This window comes from Gobio gobio, assembly GCF_949357685.1.
Source record: "Gobio gobio genome assembly, chromosome: 16".
Lineage (NCBI taxonomy): Eukaryota > Metazoa > Chordata > Actinopteri > Cypriniformes > Gobionidae > Gobio > Gobio gobio.
The window spans coordinates 20,391,658-20,409,903 of NC_137109.1; the positions used below are offsets into that span (position 1 = coordinate 20,391,658).

Here is an 18,246-nt window from a genome sequence, read left to right on the forward strand (position 1 = left end):
CTTTTAAGTCTCAATAACAATTTTTACATTACCATTCCAATGTTTAACGTCAGTATTATATTTTTAAAGAAATTAACATTTTTATTGAGCAAGGATACAATAAATTGATCAAAAGTGACCATTTCAAACTATTTCAATGAATACTGAAAACACATGATTTAAAAATAAGCCTCAAAAACAATGCAAGATAGATGCAAAGCACTGATACTTACACCAGCAGTGGAGAACACTGAAGGGAAGGGGACTCCTCCCTCGGTGGGACCTTGCGGGAGCTTCCCAGGGCCACAGTTCAGCAGATCTCTGAGGCTAGTACCCTCTGCTTTGGGTTGGGATGGGCCAGCACCCAGCAGCAGACTATTGAAGAGCTTGGGGCTGGAACCCGAGGGTTTGGAAAGCGTGCTGAAGGAGTCCAGGCCAAACGGAGCGCGAGGGTCACGACCCATCATGGAGCGCAGTGACTCTGAAAAATGATAAAACAAGAGGGAGAGCATATAATCATGCATGGTTTGGAATAGAAAGATAAATAGGCTTGTCAATTTTTAAAATAACACTATATAGTATTTTTACTGCAAATTACTGCTATTTGAAAGAAAATAGGCAGTACAGATCAACCCATATGATTTACGAATACCAATATTTAATTATTATATATGTTAAAGTGTCTGATAACCAGTGCAGAACCAATATTTAAAGGTCCCATGGCATGAAATTTTCATTTTATGAGGTTTTTCAACATTAATATGAGTTCCCCTAGCCTGAATATTGTCCCCAAGTGGATAGAAATGTTGATTGGTGTAAAACCGAGTTGTGGCTGTCTTTCTCTGCCTTTGAGAAAATGACAGGCCAGACGAGCCAATCCTGAAGTCTCCTGGTTTGACGTCCAAGCAGGAACGGTTACCTCCCTTTCCTCCACCCAGAGAATTTGGCACGCCCATGCGAGCGCCATATTTGTTTGTCCTGGAGAGATCATGGCTTGTGAACGAGTAAATGCTGGCAGTTTCTCAGTGTTTGGATGTACAAATGAAAACAGAAGTCTTTTTTCAGTTCCTTCTGATCTGTGATCAGTGATTTCTGATGTGTAGCTAATTATTTATTATTCGTGCACACAATGCGGCTTCTCTCTCTCCAGACAGAACGGTGTTTTCGTGTTTTCTATCTTGTGAGTCAGTGTTTTTGTACGTCCTCGTCGCGTCTATCGGTTCTAAAATGCCGATGTTGAGCAGAAACTCATGACTGTATGCACAGAGTAACATCTTTAGAGATAAACCTCACACACGCCGAAGCTCGGGCTGCACTGGCCGGTGGCCTTCAACATCCCCGACCCCCAGTACTGCATCTGGCCCACAGCGGAGGCACCAAACGCGGCGTGAGATTAAGCAGAAGGGGGGTAAGCGTGAGCATATCCGGGCTAGCCAGCCTAGCCCCACAATAAACTGGATTACATTCGATTACTGCTGTTGTGTCTTTGTTTGCGCTGTGTACTCAACGCGCATCACTGACGCTTTTATTTTATTTTAAAAATAATGCTATTATCAACACTTACTTTTAACTCGTTCATCTCGACAGCTGTAATGGTACTTTGCATGTGTTACAAAGTTGGTAATAATGATGAAGACGGACTCGGTGTGACTGGGACTCGTGTTTATTCAGAACTCTGATACAAACACAATAAACTCGCGCTGACTGACAGCGCTCTCATGACTCAGTAGTTACTATAAATAACTTTGTTAGCAATCGCTGAGCTCCATCTCTGGTACATTAGTGATGTCCGGTTCGCGAACGATCTTTCTTTTGAACCAGTTCTTTTTAGTGAACCGAATCAGTTCACCAAATCGGACTGAATCGTTCTAAACGGTTCGCGTCTCCAGTCAGCGCTGATCCATAATTTACAAAAGTTACTAACTTTCTGACATGAGTGACAGCCCCTCCGACTAGAAATAGACTAATAACCTGAAGTATATGCTGTAACTACAACAGTTCAGACATGCTGAGAACTGATGTGAAGTGAACTCAGGTCCATCCGTCTCTCTGGCAGTAGGGCTGTAGCGATACACTAATCTCACGATACGATACGATATTCAGCTCACGATACGATATATATCACGATATTCAGCCAACGATACGATTCGATACACTTACATCATTTTCTGAAAGATTTAAAGGGGACAGAGTGATTTTGGTGACATCTTGTGAGTGTTTCATTTACTTGGATTGAATTAACTGAACTGAAAACTAAAATCATCAATTACACAATATATGTCTCTGACGGGACAGAGTCTACAGCTTGCAAATGCTGGACAAAATGAATCAAAGATGTGTTGAGAAAATTAGTTATATTTATTGAAACAGTGCAAACTGTAGCTTACAAGCCTTTGAAAAGTAAATAAAGTGCAGTATTGCAATTAACAATGGAGTTTTAAAAATTGCAGCAAGTGGCCTGTTCTGAACAGTTTCTTTGACAGCTTTTTTAGCTTGACACTGACATTTGGTAGTATTTCCAGAGTATTTCACGTTTGTGTCACACAGCTTGCAAACCAACCGTGATGCTTTGTCTAAGTCAAGGGTCTCCAAACTTTTTTCATTTGAGAGCTACTTTTTAAAAAAGAAAGTCAAAGAGAGCTACTCATGTTATATAATACTTAAAACTCTTAAATAATGCATCATAATTCTAATATTAACACCTATCCAAACTGTTTTACACCTGAAAGAGTATAGTAGTAGTTCCAGTAGTCAGTACAATACCACTATTTTTTTTTTTTAAATAAATGTTTTATTATATATGATGATAATCATAAGTAAATAATACATAAACATGTAAAGGCTGTATGCTGTTTAAAAGTAAACATTGCTTATAAATGAAAGATCAAGTGAAAAATAAGCAACCATTAATAATTATATAATTAGTATTATTTATTTCATAATTATTATTATTAGTAGAGACGTATTATTATTACATAGAGACGTAGCTAAATTTACTGTAGGCTACAATCTGTAGTCAATCTCTTCACGTTAAACCGAACTTTTATTTTGACGGGTTGCCGTGATTACCAGCGTCTGTGTTCATGATGATATGACAGTGGGTGCGCGTCTCAGTCATTCAGCTCCCTAGTTCAGTCAGGGATCAGCCCATTGACTCATGTCCTGATCAGTGCCCTGACTACGGAACCAGGAGCTGAATGAGACGCAGCCAGTTTTCTCAAATGAAATGGTAAATTCTCATGAAGTGACGGTTTATGCTTTCGTGTCGGCAGAGACTACAAGAGCGAGTGTGCGCGCGGCGCTCGTCATCCACACAGACGCAGAACATGCAGGAGTAATATTTAAATAGTATTTTGCAGTTTATTATTTACAGACACTAGTATATATTCGGCTTCAGTCTGGAGCCCTGCGCTTAAATGAACACGGAAGCGACTGAACGCAGCTGCTATGGTGAGCTATTTTTAGAACAGACCCGCGGGCAACTCGTGTGGTCCTTGCGGGCGACTCATGTTGTTGACCCCTGAGTCCAAGTCGTCGCTTTCCTTCTTTTTAAACCCAAAGTGCTCCCACACATCTGCTTTTAAGCATGAAGGCGCTGGATTTATTTTCGCGGCCATTTTTTTGAATCTCCTCGCTCTGACTCCGTAAACAAGAAGAGGTAGACGTCGGCGTCTGTGTAAAGTTAGTGCGGGTAACTTGCTCTACAGCGGTACTAGCGGCTGGCTGACCAAATCGCTCTTCCTGCAACGCAAATGGGGGTAAACACGGGGATTTGAATGGGACTTATGTATCGATACTCACGGCTTAAAAAATCGATACTTTCTTGGGAGAAAAAATATCGATTTATATCGCAGAATCGATAAAATTGCCCAGCCCTATCTGGCAGCAGCTCGTGCCTCGTAGACCTCGTTAAACCACGCCCCCTCCGCTCATTTAAAATGCAAAGATGTCAGCGGCGTTTTTACTGAAGTCTCACAGCAGACACGCCTCTTGAAGCAGGGCATTCAGCCACAGGGCAAACAGCAGTATAGAATAAATGCCTTTTATTTCTAAATAATGACATTTTATGATGTAAAAGTCAAACTAACAATATAAGTACACCTCAGGAAACATTATAAAATAATAGAAAAATGCCATGCCATGGGACCTTTAATAATTTATTAAATATTTTTTCAGTTTTTTTTAACACAATGGTAACAAAATAATTATTATACTCCAATAATATTAGGGAAGCTAGCACACCAAATATTTTTAAAAGAAGGCTAAAAATGTATTTTTTACTTTAGCTTTGAACTAAAATGAAATTAATTTACTAAAGCAAAAATTATCTAAATTCCTTTTGTATTCATTGACTTTTTTACCTAATATGCATTTTTTGTATTTTGTTTCTCTTATTATAATTAAGTTTTAATTTCCATCTTTTGTTATGCATTACATGAATACTAATTTAATATTTTATTATTATTATAATAAAGTGGGGTTTCATGTTATATTAAGTATTTTTATTTGTTTTTATGTAAAGAACTTTGTGCTTGATGTCATGTTTTGTATTGTAAAGCACTTTGATATGCATTTCTTGTATGAAAGATGATATAAAAATAAGCATATTATTATTATAGTGTATTTTAACAATAAAATAAGGTTCATCAGTTAACAACATTAGTTAACATTAACTAATAATGAACTGCATTTATTAAGCATTTATCTTTGTTAATGTTAATTTCAACATTTACTAATGCATTATTAAAATCTTGTTAACATTAGTGCACTGTGAACTAACATGAACAAACCCTGAACAGCTGTTTTTTAATTAACAAAGATTAACTAATGCTGAACAGAGGTGTTGTTCATGGTTAGTTCATATTAACTAATGCATTTAACTAATGTTAACTAAATACAACCCTATTGTAAAGTGTTACCATAATACAAATATCTTTGCATAAATATAAGAAAAATTGTGTAAACACTTTGGTCAAATGTAAGTTAAAGTAACTGAAGCGAAAACCAGTTGGGTTGCACTTTATTTTACAGTATGTGTACTTGCATGTAGTTAAGAAAATACTGGGTAATATAAGGATTAAGTTTAGGAGAATATGTAGGTTCAGGGTTAGTACCTAGTTATTACCCAGTTACTGTAATTACTGTAATAAGTACATATTATATACATAGGGAACAGGACTGTAAAATAAAGTGCTACCACTGTTACGGTTATAAAGTACCTCCACATAGTCTCACCTTTGGGCTCCTTTTGTGTGGCAAGGTCAGCCAGCCAGTGCAGGGCTGAGGAATTGGCCTTGACATCTTTTGCGGCTGGTGTGGGGGCAGCAGCAGGGCTAGGTGCGCTGTTGTTTGTTCCACTGGTGCTTGATATTGTGTCAGCACTGCACGCCTCTTCAACAGGTTCTGTTTTGACTACTGCGCCTGCTGCAGATTCCCCATTAGGGCGGGTTGTGGCTGAAGTGGAGGTGGCTCCATTACCCGAAGTGTGAGCTGCACTCGACTGCACCAGTAAAGAGACAAAAGATGAGATATTGCAAGAAGAGACTAGGGGGGGGGGGGGGGGGAATGTGTTTCTGCAATACTTAAGAGTATCAAAAAGAAAACATGCCTGTGAAAGGCCATTTGGAGCACTGGGCCGCACCAAGGGTTTGTTATGTCGACTAGTGCAGGGGCAGTTCGCTTTGATCCCCCATTTACCTCTGGCTGCGTGTACCATGTCACCTATGCTGTACAAGGCTAAAGAGATACAAGGAGACAATATAAATGTGATTGTGGCTCCAGTTACTGTGATTTCATTTTCTTTTTTTAAATATACATACACCCATCAAGCGTAACACTATGACCACCTTCCTAATTTTGTTTTGTCCCCATTTTGCTGCCAAAACAGCCCTGACCCTTCGAGGCATGGACTCCACTAGACCCCTGAAGGTGTGCTGTGGTATCTGGCACCAAGATGTTAGCAGCAGATCCTTTAAGTCCTGTAAGTTGCGAGGTGGGGCCTCCATGGATCGGACTTGTTTGTTCAGCACATCCCACAGATGCTCGATTGGATTGAGATCTGGGGGAATTTGGAGGCAAAGTCAACACCTCAAACTCGTGCTACTAAAACCATTCCTGAACCATTTTTGCTTTGTGGCAGGGGACATTAACCTGCTGAAAGAGCCACAACCACCATGGAATACCGTTTCCATGAAAGGGTGTACATGGTCTGCCACAATGCTTAGGTAGGTGGTACGTGTCAAAGTAACATCCACATGGATGGCAGGACCCAAGGTTTCCCAGCAGATCATTGCCCAAAGCATCACACTTCCTCCTCCAGCTTGCCTTCTTCCCATAGTGCATCCTGGTGCCATGTGTTCCCCGACTATGCAGCCCCATATGCAATAAACTGTGTATTCTGACACCTTTCAGAACCAGCATTAACTTCTTGAGCAATTTGAGCTACAGTAGCTCGTCTGTTTGATCGGACCACACGGCCCAGCCTTCGCTCCCCCCGTGCATCAATGAGCCTTGGTCGCCTATTACCTTGTCGCCGGTTCACCACTGTTCCTTCCTTGGATCACTTTTGATAGATACTGCCCACTGCAGACCGGGAACACCCCACAAGAGCTGCAGTTTTGGAGATTCTCTGACCCAGTCATCTAGCCATCACAATTTGGCCCTTGTCAAACTCACTCAAATCCTTAAGCTTGCCCATTTTTCCTGCTTCCAACGCAACAACTTGTTCACTTGCTGCCTAATATATCCCACCCACTAACAGATGCCATGATGAATAGATAATCAGTGTTATTCAAGTCATAATGTTATGCCTGATCGGTGTATATTAAACAGGAATAAATGCACTAACCTGTGCCAGGTATAATTTGAGTGGGCATGAGGTTCTGTGGTTCATGTGGCTGGCCTTTAGCACACTTCAGCCATGAGAACACCTCTTCATCAGAACTGTCTTCTACTGAAAGAGTGGAATCAGAGACATGCTGTAATGGATGTACATAATACAAGATAGTGGTCTTGCATCAAACAGCATGATCGTTTGACCAGTCATTAATGTGACAGATCCTTATCATATTTACCTTCAGGTGGCCTGTTCTTGCGTAGCCGGTAGCAGTCAAGACAAACACCGAAGCCGCATTTGCGACACACCCAGTGGATGTTGAACAGTGTCGTTTCACACACATCGCACATTTCTCTCACTCCCCTCACAGCTCGCTTCCATGCCACTTTTTCTGCAAAATCACAGAGGATTATCAGATTTTATACAAGTTCTTACCAGAGTTTTAAAATGGTTACTAGCTTTTAATTTGTCTATTATTTTAGTTTTGTTAATATTTTAGTGAACATTTATAAACACATTTTTTATTTTAGCTAAAATAACTTTTTTTTTTGCACTGCTAGCTTTCGTTTTAGTAACAGTTTCGACTATTAAGTCCTAAAGTGTTCACACTAAAACAAGTGACCTTGAGGTCCTTTATTTATAGGTGGTATATAAATAAAAATGTGTAGTTTTATTATATATGGAAAGCTTTTTGCAGATAAACCAATGTAGGGAAAAGTATGTCTCAAAACTTGAGTAGAATGTCTAATTCATCATTGTCGGTTCGGTTAAGAGTTTGGTTTTATGTGATACTTTCTTATGATTTATTCAGATTATAAGTTATTTAGTGTGAACAGGCCTTTATTCAGTTTTAATAAACATTTAGTTACTTACGATGGGGCTCTACCATCATCATAGCCTCTTTCTCTGACATGACCAATTGGCAAAACTGGTCACCCACGTTTGCTAAAATATATTTGGACGTGTCCAGGTCAAGTCCTTCCTGTGCCACGAGGGTGGGGAGCCACAGTCCCATTGCCATGCTGTCACTCTGCTGCGGGCTCAGAAAACCTTCCACACGAAGGACTCCCTTCTTAGTGAAAGCCAGCCTGTTACAACATAAGTCAAGATGTCAGTGTCATACCTTAGGCAAGAGTTAAACAAGTCATACCACAAGTTGTCTGAATCGTATTCACCTGCGAAAGTGGAAGAATCGGCAGGCCACATTTGGGTCGTCATCATCGGAGTCTTGCTCGCGGGATTTCCTGTAGCGCTCCAGACGGCACTCGCGGCATTTGTGCAGGTGAGGAGCCACATTAATGCAGGAGCCATCTTGCAGGAAGGACTCTCCGGACTGCTTCAAACGCCGAACCTTACTCTGGTCCTTCAACACGGACTGTCCCACTAGAGATGTTCACACATGAAATCAAAATCAGATGACCGTGAATGCTGACTGATCTATTAATTGTAACCTTTAATATTAAAGTAATGTGCAAGAAAGGGCTCCTTTTTTTATTATAATTGAATTTATTTAAAGACAGAGACACAATTTGTTCAGTAAACCACCATTTCATTTTTAAAAAATGATTAGTTCTCTCTCCTGCTGTACCGAAACCGTACCGAGCCATGACTTCAAAAGCGAGGTACGCACCGAACCATCATTTTTGTGTACTGTTACACCCTTACAGCTGATACTTATTGCATTTTAAAGGGGAATGTCTGAAGAATAAATAGGAGGGAAACAAGATACGTTTCAACATTATCAAAACAATTGCATACAACATGCCTCTCTGTGTGCCAAAAATCCACTGAAATGGTCAATTTGGGGCACATTAACTTGCTCAAAATGATAAGATACTAAAAGAAAAGTTTGTTAAGACCCAGAATCTAAAAGGATATTACGATATCTTTAATACTTTTTGAGTTACAGGCATGCAAACTTGGTGTAAAAAACATGCTTTTCCCATTTATGAAATGTCACCGTTGGCATTAAATGCAACAAAGATTGCTAAAGTCAACAGATTTAACTAACAGAACTACTAATCTCTGTGTAAAAGAAAAAAATATTGATGCGGTCATCTATTTAGTCATTTTTTCCTTCCTGTAATTTGGCTTCAAATAATTAACAATATCTACGCACTAGTCCGCTTTCACAGCCTCATTGTATTTATAAATCACACTCTTGCAAACTATTCTAACTTGAGGAAAAAAATGTTTTCAATAAAGACAGATAGAGTTGTCAGAATCTTAGTGGTGGTGGTGTGTATCTGTAGCCTACTTTAAGCTTTTAGCTTTTTCCAATTGTTTTTAGGCTTTAAAATTCATAAAACTTGTGTTCTTTTGTGAAGATTATCATAATGAAGTGAACAAATCGCGTAAAAATCCTAAACTTTTGTTGGTCACAGAGCTTATTTTCTGCAATAATACAAAAGCCAATGGAAAAATCTTACAGGGTTTTTGTCGAAGGAACCAGTGTGAAGCTAACTTACGGGTTAGCCTACAAAAATATGTCAACTGCACCATTCTACGCAGAAAACGGGAGCACCTTTGTGTCTACGCTCGCACATTGATATCAGTTCTCAGCTGTCAAAATAACAATCTTGCTTCTGACATATCTCGGCCAAACTGAAAAACCAATATAACAATATAGGCATAAAACTGCTACAAGGCAAAACTCATAAGGCATGAATCAAAATTAATCAAGTGATAGTTGAAAAGGTTCAACTGTTTTTGTCCATACAAATGACAGTCATTGAGGTCCAAAACAACACTGGACCCCTTTGACTTTTATTGTATGCAAAAACAAAAACAAACAAAAAAGACATTTATCAAAATATCTTCCTTCATGTTCCACAGAATAGAGAAACTCATAAAGGTTTGGAGCAACATTGGGGCTGGTCAATGATGACAATTTACATTTTTGAGTGAACTAATGCAGTAGTCACACACGTTACCTTTAAAGGGTTTGCTCCGCGGCCGGCTCTTAGGCGCAGGCTGGGTCTTATTCTTATCCTCATTGGCTGAAGGAACACCAGGTTTCTGGCCCTGGCCAGAGTTGTCCTCCGCCTCGCTTAAATCAGACAGGTCACTGTTGCTACTGGACTCTGAATCCCTTTTGGTGGACTGACCGCGTTCCTCCATAGAAAACTTGGTTTGGTCGAAGGGCATTGCGACACCTTGGTCTTCAGTGGTGAGGCGGGTTCCCGTGCTGACATCCGAACCCTCTTTGTTTGGTTTGGATGTTTGTTGTCCATCCTGGGCTACCGATGTGAATGACGGAGTGGTTATGAGAGCAGGAGCAGCGAACTGGGCGGCTAAGATTCCCTTAGGAGGTTCTGCCATGGTGAAGAGATTTGGTTTGGCATCATTACCAGGAGAATCTTGACTAAGTACACTGGTGCTGCCTGAAGGTGAAACAGCAGATGCAGACAGGGCGGATGAAGACTTTGGAGTTGACATAGAACTGAAAGGGCTGTGTGAAACAGCTCCACCATAAGCGAGAAATGGATTTGTCTCCTTCGACGCCTGTAGGAATAGGTTCTGATGAGTTTCTGAAAGCTTGTTGCCAGCAAGCAAACCAAAACCGCTGACTGGGCTCGAGCTGTTAACATTTCTAATCCCACCACTGGCACTTCCAAGTCCACTGGTTCCTAACCCCAAAGAGGGTTTCTGCACCTCCGCAGAGCTTGCGGCTTGCCCGATGGCTGAGGGAAAAGTGGCTGGGAGTTTTCCGTGTGCCTCCACCACCGCGCCGAAAGGCTTGTTCATTAGCCCATTGCCTGCAGGCTTGACATCAGGCACTTTTGGCTGCTCTTTCAGTGGTGCCAGGCCACTAGCAGGTGCTGAACCAAACAATCTAGCGGATGCAGAAGAAACAACAGCCTTTTTGAAACCCTCGGAGGAAGCGGTATGCTTGAACAGGCTTGGCGGCTCCTTGTTCAGGCACTCAGACAAGGACGTGAAGGCCTTTGACTGGCCTTGCGTGACACTCTGGTTCTGAGACATGCATTGGAAGAACAGATTCTGTGAGGGATCAGCGTCCTGCCTCTGGGGTTCCTTCGCAGCTCCAAAAGAAAAGCCAAAAGGCTTGTCCTCCTGGGAAGAACCATTGGTCTGTGTGGGAACAAGGGTCTTGGGGGTCTGAAATATAAATAAGCCAAATAAGGGACAGTCCAAAGAAAGAAATGGACAATCTTGTTAAAGACATCTTGTGAAAACCAGTGTTGATATTAACTAAAACAAAATTTCTCAGTAATTGAACTGAAATAAAATACTTAGTGTTAGTTCACCCCAAAATAAAAATGCTGTCACTAATTACTCACCCTCATGTCATTCAGCTTCAGAACACAAATGAAAATCTTTGTGATGAAATCTAAAAACTTTTGTCCCTCCATTTTATTAAAAAATATCTTCATTTGTGTTAAGAATGTGAACAACCAAAAACGCTGATCTGCATTTTTGCACGGTAAAAAAAGTGCACCTTGAATTATAAATTAGTTATTAAAATTCTCAATTTTCCATTATAGAAAACTAAATAGGGACAATAGTCTGGAAATGCAAATATTTTTCCATACTCTGCTTTCTTTTTTCCATACTTTTACAAACTGATTGCAAATTTCATAAGGATTCAAAAAACCTTATAGCATTTTTAAGAAAGGTTTGTATTTAAATTATTCTGAATAGGTTTTAAATAGATTTTTCAACATAAAAAGTATTTCTTATAAATGTATATTAGTTCATAACATTACATTTTTAGGGGACCCCTAAACACCCTTGAACCTTTTTTGTGTCAAGGTCGATTTATGTCTGTTTTTTAACATGACAAATGCGTGCAAAGGTTTTTCCAATTTCCATACATTAATATTTTTAACAAAACGACTTCACTCTGATACACCCCAAAATATCAAAACAAGTATGTTTTTAATTTCTGAATTAAAACTCATAATGAAGTGGTGTATTAATTTGTATGTATGAATTACATTTAATATATTTTTGAATGAATTAAAAGATGCAAAGGGAATAAACTAATGTCTTACCTGGCTTGCTTCTGAGGTTGATCCCCACATACTGGGCTTTTGGTTTGGGTCCACAGGAACAGAAAGAGCCACACTTGAAGCATTGTCTTGGGAAGGTGATGAAATGGTCACAGGACCTGGAGACACCAGGGCAGCCGTTTTAGGATACCCTGAAAGGACACCTCCCTCCTCCCGCTCAGTTGCTGGGAGTGTGGGAGATGATTTAGGGGCAGGGGCCCCGGGCACCAAGCTGGGCATTTGACCCAAAGAAGGAAAAGTGTTAGAAAAAGGCGACGGGGCAGGCTTCAACGGAGGTGGTGTTGGAGTGGACGCAGGAAGCACCGCTGACACTGAAGATATCCGCTCTTGGTTTGGGACAAAACTGCCATTCTCCTTGATAAAACTTGTGCTCCTTATGTGGGAGTGATCCTGCTGAGAGGAAGTGCTGTTGTTAGAGGAGTCTTGGTTTGTGAAAGCTACTGGACTACAGGTGCTCGACACCCTCCCACCTACACCACCCCCTCCGTCTTTTCCCTCCACTAATCCCTCTCCCGGTCTCTCTACGCGTGTTACCATAGCCTCAGTGCCCTTGTTGGAGCCGTTCCCATTCTGGCTGTCAGAGGCACTCTCCCCGGCTCCTTTGAAACGTTTGAGAGTAACGTCTTCATCTCCTTCAGATGCTGTCCGGCGCCGCCGAGTGCCCTCACCTTTCCCACCATCACCATCCTTCTTGCGTCTATCTTGGCTCTAAAAGAGACACAATATGGTAGAATGACCCGGGCACAAGGTAAATTACAAAGTTCATATATATGTGTATGTGTATATCTAGCTATGTGTGTGAATGTGAAACTATACACACACACATGCATAAATAAGTGTTTATATATGTTTGAGGTCAGTAAGATTTTCTGTTTTGTTTTGGAAGAAGCTCATATGCTCACCAAGACTACCTTTATTTTCAATAGATTTTAAAATGTAATTTATTCCAGTGATGTAGAGCTGAATTTATCATCATCATTACTCCAGTCTTCAGTGTCACATGATCCTTCAGAAATCATTCTAATATGATGAATTGCTGCTCAAGACGCATTTATTATAATCATTAAAATTGATTATCATCATTATTAATGGTCAAAATAAAAGCATTTATTTAATCTTTTCTTCAACAGAAGAAAACTTTTGATCAACATTTGCAATATAAAGTCTTAGCTGTATAACTTCCAACTATTTTTGCTAAATCAAATTTAACATTTAATACATTCTTTCTGGTGCAAATAAAAATGTTACAAAAAAGAAAAGAAAATTACAATACCCAAAAATACTTTCTTTGGAACAGGGGACATAACATATGCTCTAATTGACACTAGCAATGACAGAAACCTAACATACCTCCTCTAATTGTTCCACAGCAAGCATCACGTGAATAACTCGAGGATCGACCACTTGAGTCTCCTCACCCTGCAACAATACACCATGACAGACACATCAAGCCAAACACCATCTACTGTACCCCATGAATCAGTCAATGGTAACACCATTAGTTAAACAGAGAGCATACTGACTTTCGCACGGACCTGGTCCATGGTAATCTCCATTATGTGTGAAACAGGATCATGCTGAGATACGAGTCCCAGGGCCCAGGGCTCCTCAAACTCCGGCTGGTACACCTGTACTCTCCGACCCTGAATAGTGTAAGATCCTGTGCAAGACAGAAGAGAAGTAAAGCTTATATTATCAGCTTAAAGGGATAGTTCACCCAAAAATGAATATTCCGTCATAATTTACTGACCCTCATGTTGTTTCAAACCCTTAAAGTCCCAGTAAAGTCAAAATTAAATGGGTTCTGAGTTTGTCGCACCACAGAAAAATGTGTTATTAACCACCCAGCCAAATTTGAATGATAAAAAAAATCCTCCAAGTAAATAAAATAGCTAATCAAAATCTTGAAAAAAAGAAGCAGCATTCTGTGCTCTCAAACGCTGAGGGAGTGTCCGCTGTCGCCGCTGAAACCACGCCCACTCACAGGAAAGCTGCGGTAAGCACTCAAGACAACATACATACGGCGGCACCAGATGTCAACAGGACGGGAGGATGAAGGCCGGCGTGGGAGATAGTCGGTTCGGCCCCGTTCTGCAGCGGATTATCAGTGAATCCCAGTTGTCAAGTTTGTAAAACTATCCGGTATAAAGTCACTGCAGAGGCAGGTGTTGGTGGTGATCCTCCGCTCTCCATCAAGGTAGCTGTTCACAAAATTAATCCACCTCTTCTTGATGTCATCATTATTTTGTAAGCTGTAGGTTGTAGTAACTGACAGTACTGACAATAACGCATGATTGAGCGGGCGAACTAATGCGAATGTGCTCTAGTTATGATAGTGTTAGTGGAGGAGCCAGCCTCAATGCCTCCAGTGCGTTATCGAGCCACCGTTTTAGCGCCGGCCAAAAAAATCCTGAACACAGCGATGGTGAAAGTGAGTCTAACTTCACAATTCAGTACTACACAGTTCACAGTCTTTGTAACATGTTTCAGCAATACATTTCCAAACATTTATAATGCATTTAGAAACAAATCTCAGAATTTCCTTTACAGGGACTTTAAGACTTTCGTTCCTCTTTGAAACCCAAATGAAGCTATTTGTAATGAAATCTAAAAGATTTCAGTCCCTCCATTGAAAATCTATTGTTCACCCAAAACTTTCAGAAAGAAATCGTAAAATAAATCCATATGCATTGAGCGGTTTAGTCCAAAGTCTTCTGAAGAGATGCAATCGCTTTATAGGATGAACAGATTGAATTTAGGCATTTATTCACATATAAACATTGGTCAGAAAAGTCAGTTTACAGCATTTAATTTAGGTAAACGGAAGCTCAAGCATGGTTGCTTGATGAGTGAGAACCAAGAACGGTTGAGCTTGTGTTTATATGCGAATAAAAACGTAAATTCAATCTGTTCATCATATAAAGCAATTATGTCTCTTCAGAAGACTTTAGACCAAACCACTCAATGCATATGGATTTATTTTACGATCTCTTTATGAATGTTTTGAAGCATCAGAATTTTGGGTGAATAGACTTTTTAAATCTCTGATTTCATCAAAAATATCTTCACTTGTGTTCCGAACATGAACAAAAGTCTAATGGGTTTGGAACAACATGAGGGTGATTAAATGATTTTCATTTTTGGGTGAACTATCCCTTTATATATTGCACGACTTCATTTCAGGCTTTGAACAGGTAAGTTTACTCAAGCACGTTTATAGAGTTAGAGTTTATTTATAGTTAAATGTAACTGACCTTTCCGTAGGATCTCCTGCAGCTCAGAGTCACTGTGCCAGCTGCTGATGGCAGCTTGAAGTGCCGGCTGCTCTTGTAGCAAGGAGTGTCTAAAATCTTTTTCAGTCTGAAGAAAGAAAGATAATCTATTTGATATACTTCCATTTGAACTTGTACAGTGCAAAAGTTGCATCAGTAAATATGATCAAAATGCAGATCTCATGATGGTCACCAACCTCAAAAGTGTGCAGTGAATTCCCATTAGGGAGAAACACCAAAGTTCTCGGTACAAAGAACTCGACAGGAACCATGGATCCCAAACCCACACGGTCAACCAGCGGTTTGAACATCTGAAGATTGAGACAAAAAGACAAAAAGTGGGTTCGGGAAAACAGTATGAGATGCACAAACGAGTGAAAAACAAAACAAGAGACCCAATCTAATCAATTTCCAAAAGCTTTTTCTAATTAAAACTATAACTACAACAAAAAACAAAGACAACTGACAATGTGAATGTACTGCAACTGCTCAAAAACCCCAGCAGAAATTAGATATCCAGCTCACTGCTTGGAGTACGCAAGTCACGCTCGCCAGGAAAGTGAGCGAAACGCACACAAACGCACATTTTTATCAAATCATGCATCATTAGTAGCGGTTCACTTTCTCGATTTAGTACAATTGCTTTCTTATCAACAGCGAACCGTACCCCAGGTGACCCTTTTTAAGCGGACTCGGGTACAGTTCGTGGGTGTGCACCCGAGTTTGGAAGACAGCGTTCACATCATCCAAACGAACCAAACTCTGTCGTCAATCGAACCCGGGTGCGCACCCTAGTGTGCTAGTGTGAAGGCACCCTAAAATTCATCGGTCCTCATAATATTTAATCAAAATAATTTCCTCTCTCTTGCAGCGTCATCTCTTGTCTGATGATGTGTTTACTGGCGTGAGGGCGGGCAGCCTGTCACCAATAGCAAACCACAAGCATCCAATCAATTCCCCATGGACAAAATCAAGTCTCGCCCTACATTTGTTCTTTTTAGAGAAACCGTTTCACAGGGAAGAAGAGATTAGCGCAACTTCCGTTTGACACACCGACTTTAAGATCTGTCTTGGATGTTCAGATCACAAGTGGCCAATCATGGGAAAATTACCAGGATGGGCAGAGCTAAATCCCAGTGTGCATCTGTACTCACCAAGGCTGGCCATTGAGTAGCAGCCGCTCCTACAGCAGCGGCGAGGGAAGGGTCGCTACAGTTGGCCCAGACGATGGCACTCTCCATGAGAACGGCACGCACCTCGTCCCCGTACACCTGCACCCATGACCGCTGCCGCCAACGGCTCTCCTCAAATTCCACAAACACCTACAATGAAAATGGAAGGTTGGCATCTTTGCAGAACACCGCAAGTAAAATGCTGCACTCTAGAACGCTTGGTTTCGACACGAACCATCTGTTGGAAATGGATATTACGGTAACTACATACCAAACTCACAACCTTTTCTGTCCCATGACAACAACCCTGTCATAAGGCTCATTAGCACCAAACAGGAAAATGCTTTTATTACTCATATTTCAGCAGCTGCACTGTTAATATTACGGGTATAGCGATACCCTCATGTGACAATTCAATACATGTCACGATATTGAACTCACAATACAATATTATTGGGATACTCAAAGACATATGATAAAATGTACTGTTGATTAAAATGCTAAACTTGGTATTACATTGGGGCTGGTAACCCAATGGTGACACCAGAACAAAGATATTAATGATTCTGAAGCTGAAAATACAGAATTATTTTAGACGATTATGCTTGCACTCTGTCACTGACTGGATATATTTAAAATAATGTAGGCCACTTTTTACTGGTAACATTGGACATTTGGCATTATCAGGAACCACAAATATTCCCCAATTACATTATACATTAAATTCAACATTATATAGATAGTAGTTTAATGTAGTACTGACGCTGAAACTTTTTTGGGTGAGTGAACTATACACAACACAAACTGTCAATACCCACGATACATATTGTTGAATTTTTTGTATCGCGATATATTGTGACACTGACACCCCTAGTTAATATTATTAAAATGTGGTGAGTGAAAGTAGCTTCCTTTTAAAAATGTATAACTCCATTTTAAAAATCAGTTCGAGAATCTGTTATTTTAGAACAGCATTTAGTTTGAGACATTCGAAGGGACAAAAAAAGTAACATTAGCTAGTCTGCTGGATTCCAGTAAATAACAGATCACTAACAAATGGTAAAAATTAACAGGATTAAATCAAACCAAAGCACAAGAAATATAAAGCCTGCATGTGTCTACCATGCATTTCATTGGTTCTGTATTCGGGTTGTTGATGTGAAATGTCATTTTTACTGTCACAAGATCAAACTTAATATAATTAGTAGTCTCATCGTTTAAAATGCAGTAAATGGTTAAACATTTCTTTGTCTTACATGAACCTGTTGATATAAAAACTGCTGTCTTTAGATTTTTTTTTTTTTAACTGAGCCAAATCTCAAAATTGTCCTATGGTTCAATACATAACTTTTATAAATTAAAAAGAAAAGCATACAGATGTTAATAAATACCTCAGGCATAATTTTACAAGTGTCTATTTTAGTAAATGACAAATGATTTTTTCTCATCCATATTTCTAAAAGCGTAGGAACTTGATACATTTTGTCACTAAAAACCATGTCCTCTGGTGTGACACCATATCCTGATTTAAAATCGGCCAATTCCACTGACAAGTTTAATTAGTTGAAGGACCCCATTCAATGTCATGATACTGAAGCCCCCTTGAAGCATGTGGACATGGCAAGTGTCTGTCTCCGATAACCACTATAAATGTGTTAAGTTTTGGTGTCCTTTGGCGCGACACCCCTTTATTATTAATTCTTCCTATGTCAAACCAAGACACATTTCAGTAAAAATGTAAAATAAAATAAAAAACTGTGAACGAATTTACAAACGTTAGTGACACCTTATATTTTCTCAAACATCAGACTTCACACTACATAATATGCATTTTATTTTTCAAAAGTGTTGTTTTCTTATGTCAACTACCCATTGACCATTAAACTGAATCTAATGTAAATTAATCCAAAACCATCTAAAAATCTTAATATATAGGGTTTGTCTGTGTGAATATG

At 39.8% G+C, this 18,246-nt stretch overlaps 1 protein-coding gene across 11 annotated transcripts in view; it reads right to left on the minus strand.

The window, feature by feature from the left end:
* Window positions 1-18,246, minus strand: part of kdm3b (lysine (K)-specific demethylase 3B) — a 45,040-nt gene that overhangs the window by 25,874 nt on the left and 920 nt on the right. For 3 of the 11 annotated variants that reach the window (XM_079839818.1, XM_079839814.1, XM_079839811.1), the window contains exons 2-15: window positions 16,274-16,441; window positions 15,317-15,430; window positions 15,102-15,207; window positions 13,371-13,507; window positions 13,198-13,266; window positions 11,830-12,555; window positions 9,748-10,933; window positions 7,990-8,197; window positions 7,688-7,902; window positions 7,053-7,205; window positions 6,827-6,931; window positions 5,588-5,715; window positions 5,215-5,479; window positions 213-460 (exon numbers count right to left, since the gene is read on the minus strand). In XM_079839818.1, coding sequence (XP_079695944.1) covers window positions 213-460; window positions 5,215-5,479; window positions 5,588-5,715; window positions 6,827-6,931; window positions 7,053-7,205; window positions 7,688-7,902; window positions 7,990-8,197; window positions 9,748-10,933; window positions 11,830-12,555; window positions 13,198-13,266; window positions 13,371-13,507; window positions 15,102-15,207; window positions 15,317-15,430; window positions 16,274-16,441 — 3,828 coding nt within the window. The remainder of the gene's footprint in view (window positions 1-212; window positions 461-5,214; window positions 5,480-5,587; window positions 5,716-6,826; window positions 6,932-7,052; window positions 7,206-7,687; window positions 7,903-7,989; window positions 8,198-9,747; window positions 10,934-11,829; window positions 12,556-13,197; window positions 13,267-13,370; window positions 13,508-15,101; window positions 15,208-15,316; window positions 15,431-16,273; window positions 16,442-18,246) is intronic. The other 8 variants (XM_079839812.1, XM_079839813.1, XM_079839821.1 and 5 more) reach the window with 5 other exon arrangements.